At 34.7% G+C, this 13,214-nt stretch overlaps 1 protein-coding gene across 1 annotated transcript in view; it reads left to right on the top strand.

Moving 5' to 3' along the window:
• PTPN3 (protein tyrosine phosphatase non-receptor type 3) overlaps positions 1-13,214 on the top strand; it is a 93,390-nt gene that overhangs the window by 46,763 nt on the left and 33,413 nt on the right. The window contains exon 14 of the mRNA XM_062567948.1: positions 11,769-11,792. Within this exon, the coding sequence (XP_062423932.1) occupies positions 11,769-11,792 (24 nt within the window). The remainder of the gene's footprint in view (positions 1-11,768; positions 11,793-13,214) is intronic.

Raw genomic sequence — 13,214 nt, 5'->3', positions numbered from 1 at the left:
TTAATTTATTTAAATTAAAGGCGTGTGTTTGGGGAGGAGTAGAATGAATGATCCTTTAGCTGTTAGATTTTTGTGAAATAAAGTGGTCATAAATACTACTTTAGCGATTAAGCTGATATAGTAACCATTCAGATCAAAAGAATGTTACTTCTCTACACTGAAGTTTTCAAGAGTTTATATTAGTACATATTCCAATTTATCATATTCCATTATCTGTCATTACTTGGCTCTACTCCCTCTACTGAACGTTGTAGAGTAAAATCCAGTATGTATCTGTAGACAAAAATCTTTCTTTCACTGAATGCTTTATTGAAAGAAGAAAACTGAATCTCTCAACTGAATCTGTTCTGTTAGGGAAGAAAAGTAACTTGTATGTCTTCAAAATTAAAAACTGACGAGCATTTATCCTAGACTCTTGGCTTAAATCAAGAATATTTAGATATTAAATATAAAACATTTCACAGTGTACTGGTAAGCCTTTTAAAGCTGTGTTAGCATTTTTGTTCTGCTGGTCGCTAATAGATGTGAATTGACATAATTGAAGCATGGGTAAATACTGAAATTGCAAATCTTTTTTTCTTTTTCCTTAAAGGAAGGCTGAGAGTTCTGCTAATATAGTTTGTTTTAGGTGGTGTAGATGGGTGTTTTTTTTTTTTTTTTTTTTTTTTACCATTTAACTTGTTATTTGAGATTACCACAAAGGCCCTAGTTAATGCTGATTGTCATTAATGGATATCTTTGATATGAAAAAGAATTCTGAAACAGTGGTGGAGGGTTGCTAGTGAACAATTGCAAGATGCTCACATTTAATGCCTGAATTATGTCTCATATCAAAATTTTAAGTATATTCATGCAATAGTATATTTATATCCCTTTTAGTTTAATCTATTTTCAGATCAGAACTGTGCAAGGTGTGGTTAGCACAGACTATAGCTCTGCTCTATTTTTTCAGGTTGCCATGAACATTTGATGGGTGGGGAGAAAGGGGATGGTATTGTTTTCACCTGTTTCACTTCAGGCCCAGGGTAGTGTCTTAAGTTCTTTTCACCAAATGAACAAGTCAAAACTGTGATATACTATGGTAGTACTGTGGTGGGGGGGTTTGTTTGTTTTTAAGATGTACAGATAAAATTCATATGACAAAACTCATGTACTTAAGGCATATTTTGAATTTTGGTGGATATTGGAATTTTAAAGCTAATATTGATAGCAGAACACATGCACCTGTGCTTATTTCCCTATAAATATTTTCTCCTGATAATACCAGGCAGAATTATTATCTTAATATCTGATTTTCTTCCCTACTGTGTTTAATCATTTAAGGAAATCAGTTTGTCTTTTGTTTCTAGAAAACAGTACACATTTTATAGAAGAAGTTAATGAGAACGGTTGTTATATTTTAGTTTGGAAGTGCTTAAACTGTATCAATTAAGTTTATCTTTCTTTGTTTCTCTAAATACATAGCACTGTATCAATACATCATCACTTAGAGCTGTATTTCCTTTTAAATACTTTATGTATTGGTACTGGAGACAGGGGCCAAGAATATTTTGTTATTTGATAATTGTACTCGTTATCTGAAGAACACGATGGTGGTTTTAAATTATGTACTTTGTGTGAACATTCTACCTTCTAACTGAACTTTAGGAGGTATATCATACAGGCTGTGATTTTTTTGAAAAAATGGAGAAAAAAGGAAGAAGGAAACTTAAAAATTAGAGTAAATTGTGGGTATATCTACACTACAGAAAACCAGGGTAAGCTTGTGAGTTCTTTGTTGCTGTGGCTAGGCTGCTTCTGCTGCCCAAATTATCTAAGGAACTCCATGTTCAAATACAATTTGTAGCCCAGATGAGATCAAAGGATAGAGTTTTTTCTCAAATTAGACCTTATAGAAATGATTGGGGCCATTTATTACATGTGGATTATAACCAAGAAATTGCTCTAATCCCAAATTAACAAATATTAAATACAGAGCTTTATTCACAGGGAATGAATAGGTTTGCCTGTCTAAGCCAGGTCATCTCAAGTCACAGCTTACAAAAATGGTCACCAAAGACAGTGCTGGAGAGCACTTAAAGAAGACTTTAGTCCAGGGTTTTCCAGCCTTTGTGAAGCAAGCTTTACTGTCACTTTTCTCTTCGATGCCATGCTGTTATCCATCTCATCTAGCTATTACAGCTGTTGAAAAATTAACATGATCAAACTCATGGAGTTCACACTGGACCATCTGAAGTCTAATAGACTGCTTTGCATGTCTTGCCACACCTCTTACTATTGCTGTGTCTCACTAGTTCCGAACAGGTAATATAGTCCGTCTTCTGACGATATGTTGAATTCACTGTGTCCAAACCAGTCCTGAAAGTTCTTTAGATTTTTTTTTAACTTACTTGCCCCATACCTACATATGTACATACCTGCTACTACTATTATTTTGTCTTTTTAAAATGAATTTGAAAATAATGTCCGTGTAAAACATATTAATTAGTAAGTATACTTGTTTGGTGAATGTTTTCATTAAAATTGGCTTTCCCTGGTCTTCAGCTTCACTGAAGCATTGCTGCTACGTACTACATTTATTCTATCAGGTTACATATCTTCAGAAGTTCTTAAACATTGAGTACATTATGGAGGAGTTATGAATATGAAGGCTTGTGGCCTTTCCTTTAATATAAAGAATAAATTATTTTATGCTGATAAAATTTTTCTGAAGTTACCTCCTCTGAAAAGCTGTTTTAACTGGGGGGAGTTAGGGAAGCAGCTCAGTGATGTTTATATCTTACCAGCAGGCTACTTGGCATCAACCCATCCTGACCATCTACTGTCCTGATAGTTTGTATCATAAAATAGAGAAGCTTGCTTTTGTCAGAAGCATTTTCCTTTTAATGTAACAGATTACAAATAACTAGCAGTGATTTTAAAGACAGGCAGATGAAGATGTGCAGGGAATTATTCTTGTTATCATTTTTCCTTTTTTTAACGTGGTTTGGTGGTTGAAGACTACAGCTATTGCAGTCTTCCTTCCTAACGGTCCTGCTATAGTTTCCACATCTGGAATGTAGAAGAGTGGATCATTGCTGTTGAATTCTCTCCATGACATTAACACGCTATATTCACTACCATGTCATATGAGGTCAAAAGGCTACAGTAAAAATTCAGTAGAATGTCATATTAAATGATATAATGTTGCTTAAAGACCAGTTTAGGAAATTCCAAAATCTCAGATGTAAGCAGTAACCTTCAATTTTAAGTTGACTTTAACTGGAGTATTAGTATTACATTTTGGAATTGTGTAAACTGTAATTGTGCATACTTGACCTTGTATCTGATGTTGGTAATTTTTGTCCTGAAAAACTGCACTGCCCATCCGCAATGCCAGATCTGTTTCTCAGCTTTGACTTTAGGAGATACCATTTTAGGGTCCAGTAACCAGTGGTTAGGACCACTGTTAGGACATTGTAGGACCCTTGGCTGCCATGCCACTAGAAAAACAGAACAACTTTTGAAAGCAGTAACTTACACACTACCTTAAAGTAAGTAAGTAAAAGCCAAAATAACCGAATATGCATATTTGGTTATCTACAGGTTTTTATTTTACATTAAAAATCTGTGGATTTAGATTAATAATAGTTAGATTAATAGACTAAATAACACCAGATTTGTAGATTTAATGTTTTGATAATACAGAAATTAAACACTTCTTAACCTTAAAATGATGAGGTCTAAGGCTTGCCAAGAAGTAAGTAAAGGCAAGTAAACAGGAGTATTTAAGGAGCTTAGAACTTTATTCTCCCTCCATGTTCCTTTCCTCCCTTTCTCACTATACTGGTATTTCCTTAAAATCCCTGGTGCATGACATATAGGTGTATGTGTACTATGACATATAGATGTTGCCACTTGCAATGAAATGAGATAGAACATTGTTCTGTTTCATGCTGTTAACTACAGAGAATCCAGCCACAGGAGGCTGCATGTCATTTTAGCCAGCAACTATGAAACATGAAGAGTGTCCTTGACTCATTTCATGCTTGTAGATTTAAGTGTTTAATCCAGGTTTCTTGGAAGACCATGCATTGTTATGAACACCTACGCTTGCCCCTTAACTGAATGTTGTATCATCATTCAAGTAAGCTGGTGCTTCTTTCAGAAACAAGCAAGTAAAGGGTGTTACAGAAACAAGTGAGTTTTTCCATGGTCCAAGGTATTTTTATTCACGTTAACTTCTCTGAGACCAATCTTTCCATTGTAGGAGGAGTAGAGTTTATTTTGGGGCTTGTAAATTCAGGTTCTATGGGTTTATGCTTTTAATGTGTTTATAACATATATATGTTGTGTTATGTTGTATAACATGTTACATAATATAAATGTGTTAAATATTTATGTAGCATAACAGAATCACTTGGAGCATTAGACTAGGTGTTACTTGTTCTTTTAATGCTTTTTTTCTTTCATGCTTTTTTGAACACACTTTTCTGAGTGGAGAGGGTTCTTGTTAATAAGAATATATGGTTTTAGACAAGGGCATGTATTAGCTACTCTTTTAAAGAAAAAATGAAAACTAAATTCTTGGCTTGAAAAGTAACTGTATAAAACTACATGGAGGTCTGTGTTAGTTAAACTGTATTTGATTTCTCCTGCTTACGTGTAACGAAATAAAGTGACGTCTATTTGATTTGGAATAGCAGACTCTATAGGAACATAGGTGTGTGTGTGTTTTTTTGTTTTTTTTTGTTTGTTTTGTTTTTTTTTTTTTTTTAGAATAGACTCTAGTGTAACAGAAAACTTTATAACTAAAGTTTTGTGTTTAATCTGTGTTTCAAAAAGATCATTGTAAACCACAAATCAAGGAGAAGAGGTACAGGATCACTCAGTAAGCAAAACTGACAGATGAGGGCCTTATGGATCTAGTATTTTTGTTTAAACACATGCTCTTGGTTAATCAGAGATAAATATAGTTGGTTATTCATAGATGTGAGCATATGATGTAGGAGGAGAGATTGAAGGTGGGGGAATAGAATTTTTTTGCCTTCTACTGCCAACAGAGGGTTATAGAGAAGCTGGAGGCAGACCATTCTTCAAGGTACATGGCCCAGGTTGCAGAAGGGGACTTGCTAATAAGATACAAGATGGGGAAAAAAATCACAGTGAGATTGGTTAGGTCCTGGTAGAGGCTGACAGAAAGGTTTTACAAAATTCTGTGCCTTTCATGTGAGCTCCTTGTCATCATTCGTGTACTTCAGTCTTTCTGGAGGAAAATGACCTTTCAGTACTAGACAATACATCTCAGAACAGTTTTGTTTCATGTCTCTTAACCTTATCTTTTTATCACTTGCCATTTTCACCACCCTTATCAGCTGCAATGTGCTTAAACTTCTGAGACTTGTCTATAGTCTTTTTAATTTTTTAGTTCATATTGGAATAAATGTAGAAATAAAAAGCTTTTGCTCGGCCTTGATTTGAGATGTTATACTATAAATCTGTTACTCCCTTCATGAAAATTTCCATTTTTTTTGTCCTCCTTTGATTCCATTTCTACACCTGTTTAATTAAAAAAAAAAACTTGTCTTTAACTAGACAGTATAAAATGCAATTGAATTCTGTCCAAGCCATTGTGAAATGAAGATCAACCATGTGAAAAAAGGTAGGAATACTACAACTTCAGAAATCATGACTTCAAATTATTATTGAAGTGTTGTTTTTCTTTTTTGTGTTCTTGCTCAACCCATTTCTTCCTTTTTTTTAAAGAATATTACTAATAGACTTTTATGAGACTTACTGTGCTCTTCATAAAATATACTGTTTTCATGTATGATTTGCTTACATGTATACCTTTTATATATATAATACATATATACATATACATATATATGTATATCCTTATGGAAATGTTTTTCCTCACCAGTTAAAAAAGATCCTTTTCCATCCAAAAGGAGTGATCTAATGTCTAACTTTGGAGTATAACTGACAGATGAAATAATGTTAATTTACATTTCTTGTTTTACAAGATTCACAAATTACAATTTCTTGTAATTGCATGTCATCTTTTTCATCTGTTGTTAGTGCTTGAGCATTTACCCTCACTGGAATATACGGTAATCTTTTTCCGCCTTCCTTCCTCAGCCTCTTCCCTTTACTCCATTTTATATGGAACAGTTTTTTGATAAACATAGCTAAATTCCACATGTATTCTTACTTAATGCTTCATTCACTTCATTCTGTGAATTATCAGTTTGAGCTGGCCTTTGCACAGCTTTGTTTCCCAATTATCTTTGTCTCCTGCATGCATTTTGCCCTCAAATCTGAAACAGTGAGCTCAGTGTGTTAAGAATTTTTTCACTGCTGTGTCTCTGGCAATAATTTTTCATGCCTTACTTAATATAAGCACCTTTTAATAAACACCAAATTGCTTAGTTTTTGTTTGTTTGCCACTACACACAGTAAACCTGATTTCCTTGTAGAGGTTACGTTATAGGAAATGCCATATTGGTTCCTAACTAAACAGGGACTTCTGGCATTTGTTAAAGGCAGAAGAAATTTAATGGATTGACTTTTTTTTATAAAATGTCCAGTATTGACATGCTTGACAGTAATACCACTGGTGGTATTATTGAGAATGTTAGCATTTAGCTGCTTTCAGTAATGATAGTCATGTCTTGAAGGACTTTTTCAGATGGTCTGCAGCAAGGGAAGGGTATTGTTCTGATTTGTGCTCCATGAGCTTTTCCAAGGAAATTTTACAGTGTTCTTGGGCTAGAACTATAATTCTTCTTCTTTTTTTTTTTAATGACTTCAATATGAAAGGCAAGTCTATGATAAAGCAAATTTTACAGCAAATTGAACGGTTGCAGGATCTTAGAATGCATGAAACTTTCATGGAAAAAGTAGTCTCTATGGTAAACTGGGGTATAGTCAGTAGAGGAAGCCCAGAGTAATTGAGAGCCCTTTTATGGGTAATGGCAACAGCTTACTAGTGTACACATTTGGAATTTGTAGAAAAATAACTGAAAGCTTATTGTATATCAAAAAACCTGCAAGTTCTTCTCTAGTGCAGCTCTAAGTATGCAGTCAAAGAGTGTACGTGGCTTTCTTTATGCAATTGTTCTCTATAGAAATGTTGGACAGAAGACATTCTGTATATAAATTTCTCTAAAAGGCAGCAGAATTATGTTCTTGTAGATATATATTTTACTGAATTGCTATTTGCTAGTTAGGTGCTAGCTAGCTTAATTTCTAAATGCTAATTTAAATGATGAGATCTCAGAAAAGATATAATGGAAACACTGGCACGCTCTCAACAACCTTGCAGGTGTGATGACTGAAAAAAAGCTTTAAGAACTTCAAGAACACCACACCGGCAAGCCCCGGTTGTACAGATGTTTCCTTCAGTTGTTTGTGAAGGGAGAGTGGGGGTTGCTACTGTTCTATTGTTTGTTACCCCTTTTCTCTTGGGATTTTACTCTGCTTTAGTTTATCCTCATCGGTTCTTAGAACAGCAGAATTCTTGTAGGGTATTCCAGACTGGGAAGGAGAGGTCTTAAGACCTGGCAGACCAGGAGAATCAGGTAGTACGGCAAGCTGTTTTATTGTAAAGATTAGCAGTGACAGAGCAATCCCTAGTGAGTGGAAGATTGAAATGGCATTGTTTTCAATATAGTGTGGAGAAAGCAAGAGAAACTACCTGCAGTTTTAAAGTGCTTGCATATTAGCTGAACCAATGGCAAGTTTGCTCTCCTTGCAAGGAAGGCCTCTGTTTCTTGATGAAAAGATTGGTTGGTCAGTCTGGTAAGTGTTCTCTTCTACCGATTTAAAATACGATGCTTGTGGCATGCTGTGAAATAAGGAAGGTGAATATGTTAGTAAAAATTTTGAATAAGGTCTATACCTTATAAAGTGCAATGAAAGATGATCGTTTTTGTGTTTGTAGTACTTGTTCATGTCAGTGAGTAACTAAATACTAAAAGTACTATTTGAGTTGTGAAGATCAAAGTTGCTGCAGCTATAGCATGCTATGCTACTAAGTGACCATTGTTGCTCGTTACTTCAAGGGTTGAATTTGGTCATTTTCCAGGTTAAGTTTTTGGTTATCTTTTTACAATTTAGAAGGTTACAGAATGAATCAGTAACTCTTTCAGAGCTAATGTGAATAAATGGAACTGCAATAATTCAATACATACTCTCGGCAAATACTACTAACAATGTATATCCCACACTTGGATCTCCAGAAGTATTATTGAGATAATTGAGAATTTGTTTTACATTTATACACAGTATATGAACAGAACTCTGAACTGTTTTTTTATGTCTCAAATGATCTCTTGCTCTACACTGGAGGGGGATATTATAGTAAAATAAGAGTGTTTGTATTTAGTTGTATCTCAGTTTGATAGTGTGTAAAATTTTGTGGAAGCTTTCAAAATGATTAACTTGGAGCAACTTGAATTCTACATAAAACTTGTCAATAGTTATAGCTCTGCTGTGACAAAACATAGAAAGGATGTACAATGTGATTATTCTTTCCCTCACTAGGAAATCAATTAGCTTAAACTAAAAATAAATTTTAGTTGTTCTTATTTTTAGCCTGACTTCCTAAGGAAATAAGGGTTATGTCCTTGCCCTGCCCCTCCATTCCCACTTAAGAAAATCCAGTCATTTGCAGTCAAATCTAATGGAGTGGTGTTTTCAAAGGTGAAAAGTTTTTGCAAAGTTTAATAAAATCAGTGACTAAGCAGCCAAAAGTTTCAATCTTCCCCCTGCCTGAGAAATTACAATATGAGCTCAGGTGGTGTCTCTTGCATTTGTGGTGTTGGCTGGTCAGGCAGCATATGGGTATAGATTGCTAAAGGAGCTTTGGCATGCTGGTACCTAGGGAGTGAAAATGCTGCAGGGTTTTCCAACTAGGGGAAATGGAGAGACTTGTAGGAGAGTGGGAGGGAATGTCAATGGAGTCGCAAGGGGACGTGACTGCAGCAAAGAAGGAAGAAGTTTAGTTTTAATAATAACACAAATGACCCCCACCTTCCCCCCCCCCCAAAAAAAAAAAAAAAAAAAAAAATCTTAGCTTCCATAAATTCTTAGGAAATCAAGCTTCACTAGCTCTGCCTCTCACAAATCAAGGGAACTGAACACATATAAGGGAACTGAACTAGAACAATGCTAACTTTTTTTTTTTTTTAACTGAAGTATTGGTGAAACATAGTATGCAGTATTGAAGCTGTTTTACAGGACAGTAATTAAAAAAGTGAACTGTATAGGGAGTTGCCTCCTAATTTGACAGTTCAGGAACTCTATATCCAAAACAAACTACTACATGTTTGTATTTTTCCAGGATAGGCTTATATATATCATTCAGTATTTTTGGTCACTACTTACCAGAGTGGGACTTGGAGGACTTTTGCCCCTTATAAATTTATAAAGCTATCCCATCTCCCTTAAACTTTACTTTGTTTTGCAAGCAAAGTATCTGTTTGTTGTTTACCTCCTGTTTTACTTGATGTGATATAGTGTAATTCACTGTTTGAATTGATTTCATAATTAAGGTATATGAATACTTTAAAAAACACTGCTGTATGCTGAAACATTTTATGTATTTTTTCCATACGTAACTGTTCATTTTTGGAATGAATTTGCCATATGGACGACAAAAAAAAGAATATATAAATACAAAGACTGTAACAAGAACTCATTTCATGCATGACCTTACAGCTAGTCTTTATTACTGGATTACATGTTTAAAACAAACAATAACGGACAGTAGTTAAGTATTATCCATTGAGTAAAAACAGTGCTTAAGGTTTTAGGTTTTATAAGAAAAGGAGCGTGACACTTCTGACAGAACACATTACCAAAAAAAAAGAAAGAAAAAGGCACCTGATAATGTATGAAGCTAGATTACTAAATCCATGCACAAAGCTAGATTACTGAACTCACTGGAGAAAAATACAAACTTGAGGCAAATATTGTTTTGCTATATATGCTTTCATCAAGTAAACAAGCATTACATGACACTAAGTTACACAGCGTGCTACCTAGACACTAGGTTGTTTTGTCTTTTTTGTTTTGGGGTTTATTTTTTTTTATTCCTTTAAGAAGGAGGCATCTGGTAACGTAGTTTTGGGGCTGTTACTCTTGGACTGCATAGGAACGGACCAGTTCCCATGATTTTTTAAAACGATTTAAAATTTTTGTGTCTTCTGTCTGCATGATGTTAAAATAAATTCTGCCTGCATTTCTTTTTCTGAGATAGAAAGTAGGAGATATTTTATAGTTATTGTGTTTATTGAGATTGATCTACTGGACATGTAAGTTGCATATACAGAATGCATAAGTCAAAGTTAATAAAGTCATTAATCATTCTTCAGTATAATTTTTGACTAGGATTTAAGGTTTGAACATTAGAAAAAAACATTTGTTTTCACTCCACTTGTTTGGTGGTGTGATGTCTGCACTGTTGTTCAAAAATGGTGTAGCTCCTTTTAGGATAGCTATTTGACTGTTCTCTTTTCTCAGTACCTTTCAGCGATTGGCCGGGGGAAGCAGCTTCTAGTCTCAGCCTTTAATCGGGGCTGTAGCTACATGAAATTATAGGATACAAGGAGATGATGATATGCACTAAAAATGGCTTTAAAGAAATTGAAGTTACTTTCTAGTAATAAATGTCACATTTTACATTTTACTAGTGGACCAGTTTTTGCATATTTCTGAGTGAGCCATCTATGACATCCATAGCATCTTTGCCAACATTGGTTGCTTCTGTTTCCAGCTGCTATAGTGTATTTCAGTTTTTCAATGGAATACAGTTGAATAAGCTACAACTTCAATTCCATAAGTCCCAGACCTGCTGATTTTTGGAGGCTATGAGAGTCTTCTCACAAAGTATCACTCTGTTTGTCCTATTTCTTGGCAACTGTCCTAAGCATCAGCTGTTTGTTTCTTTTGAAAACAGGATACTGGATTAGATGGACAGCCTGGTAGCATCCTAATTCTTGCATTCATTGTTTTGTTTTGTTTTTGTTCTTTTGCATTTAAGCAATAGTTTTCTTGGGCACAATTTTCTTAATACTTATGTAGATTCCTTCACTGCTACATAATGAGCAAAGAAGAGTGTCTTACTGTTAGATACTGGGTGTGAACGTTGTTTTGATAATGCTTTGGGAATCTATTATTATCAGCCATGCTGCTTTGCCAAGAACCTTAATTAACTGCCCTTCTTCTGTGCTAGATTGTCCTCATCTATGTTACCACTTCCCTTTTGGTTATGCTTTGTCCTTGAATTCTCTGTGTCAGCATCTGTTCTGCCCTTGTGTTGTGAGATTAACTACAGGACACTGCGCTTCTGAAGCAGCCTATGCTAATTTCCCATTAGCTGTACATAAAGACACTGCCATGTTTTGGTTTTTGTAAAATACAGTCAGTGACATCTGCAGTCATTATCATCCACACCTAAAACTCTTTTTCAAGTGATGTAGAATATCTTGTTAAATAACTGTGCCACTGCAAACTCTTGCATATTTAAGTTGAAGTGGCAGATGTGTATTGTCTGTAGTTGGCCTTCTGCCAAAAGTGGAAGCGAACTGTTAGATTTGCTCTGTGATTTTTGTTGGGTATTTCACAAAGTCCATAACTATGACTCAGACTTTTAGCATAGGATTAAGTATTCTTTGATTTACTATAAGCACATATTTTATGTTTTACGCAGGCATTTTTTAATTAGAGTTTATTTGTAATTTTCTTAAAGATTTAACTTATGTTCATTTACTGCTTTTCAACAGGTCATCTGAACAGGAATCACCAAAGTGAGTTTTATTTAAACTTTCTACTATGAGGTCTTTAGCTTTAAGATATGTAATAAAATACATAACTTGAACTGAATTTTTAAAATAGTGGTCTGGTATGATTAGAAGGCAAATGTATAAACCAATGAAGTTTGTAAAGCTTTTTGAAAAATTAAGACTTGGGATCATGATGTGGCAAGTCCAAGTCTTAACATGCCCCTAACCACTCTTAGCAGAAAAGTTGCTTTTTAAACTGTTCACTAGAACATTCTGTAGAAGTTTAATGATGCTAAAATCCATTGATACCTTTATCTGGTAACACTTTAGTGCCACAGAGCATTTACTGAAACGATTTGTCACGCTTGTATTTTTTTTTCCACACTAGAGAATCATTGTGTACTGTAATCCAATGTTGTAAGTGAAAATGTTTAAAAATTATATCCTGGAAAAATATATTAGCATGATATATTTACATATGCAGTATTGCTACTTACTTAACAAGGGATCATAAAAAGTCTTGGAAACTACTAGATCAAAAACAATTCTGAAGGGATAACTCTGTATTTGAAGTGTTGTTATAGTTCTCTACTTCAAAGTAATTTCAAATTGAGAGAACCAAGTGAACAATATCTCCTGAACACTGAAAATTTTCTGTAATAACTGAATTATTTTCTGTAATAACTGAAAATTCTACAAATGTTGCACAGAACACTTAATTCACATCGTCAAGTATGTGTAGTAAACTGAACATCAGAAGTATTATTGCAAAAATAACTTTGCACTGTGTGCGGTGCACTGTGACCCTTCAGAATGTTTTGTAGTCATGCTCAGATTTCTACAAACCGAGAAGTGAGTATGTGCATTATTAGTTTGCTGCATTGGTTGTCCTATTTGTTAAGCCTAAGTTATGATCTTCGTTGGCAGCTAGCAGCGGCCGCTGAGAATCATTCAGAAAGGCTCACATATGTCTTTATACATTTGACTATTATAAGGGACAAATATTTGAACTTAAAGATTTTAATGCCAGTACTTATTTGTGTGTATTTCTGCTACCTTGACCCTATGAGAATTTAATGTCGCTTTTAGGAATGGTGAAGAATTTTATTGAATATGAACTGTGTACGTACTGTAATACACAACTGAGAGCATGCGTACTTCTAAGAAACAAATACACCTCGTTGCAATGCTGAGTCGTCATTAGCAGTGCAGAGTATTCTTGCCAAGTGTACTGCCACTGAGCGTAATGATCTGAGATGCAAGTGAAAGGTCTGTCTGCATTGGTGTAATACGGGTGGTCAGGACCGTACACACAGCTTTGTCATTGGTATGAGACTGTATCTGAGCTTTCCCAAAGTCAGAGCATATTCATAAGGTATTACGTAGTATGTATGAAGATGAAGCAGTTAGTATGTATGGTATCTCTGAGTTTGATCCAATTGAAGA

Source organism: Rhea pennata, chromosome 2, assembly GCF_028389875.1.
Source record: "Rhea pennata isolate bPtePen1 chromosome 2, bPtePen1.pri, whole genome shotgun sequence".
NCBI classification, from domain to species: domain Eukaryota; kingdom Metazoa; phylum Chordata; class Aves; order Rheiformes; family Rheidae; genus Rhea; species Rhea pennata.
The sequence above is the reverse complement of the archived record's forward strand: the minus strand, read 5'-3'. Positions and strand labels throughout refer to the sequence as shown.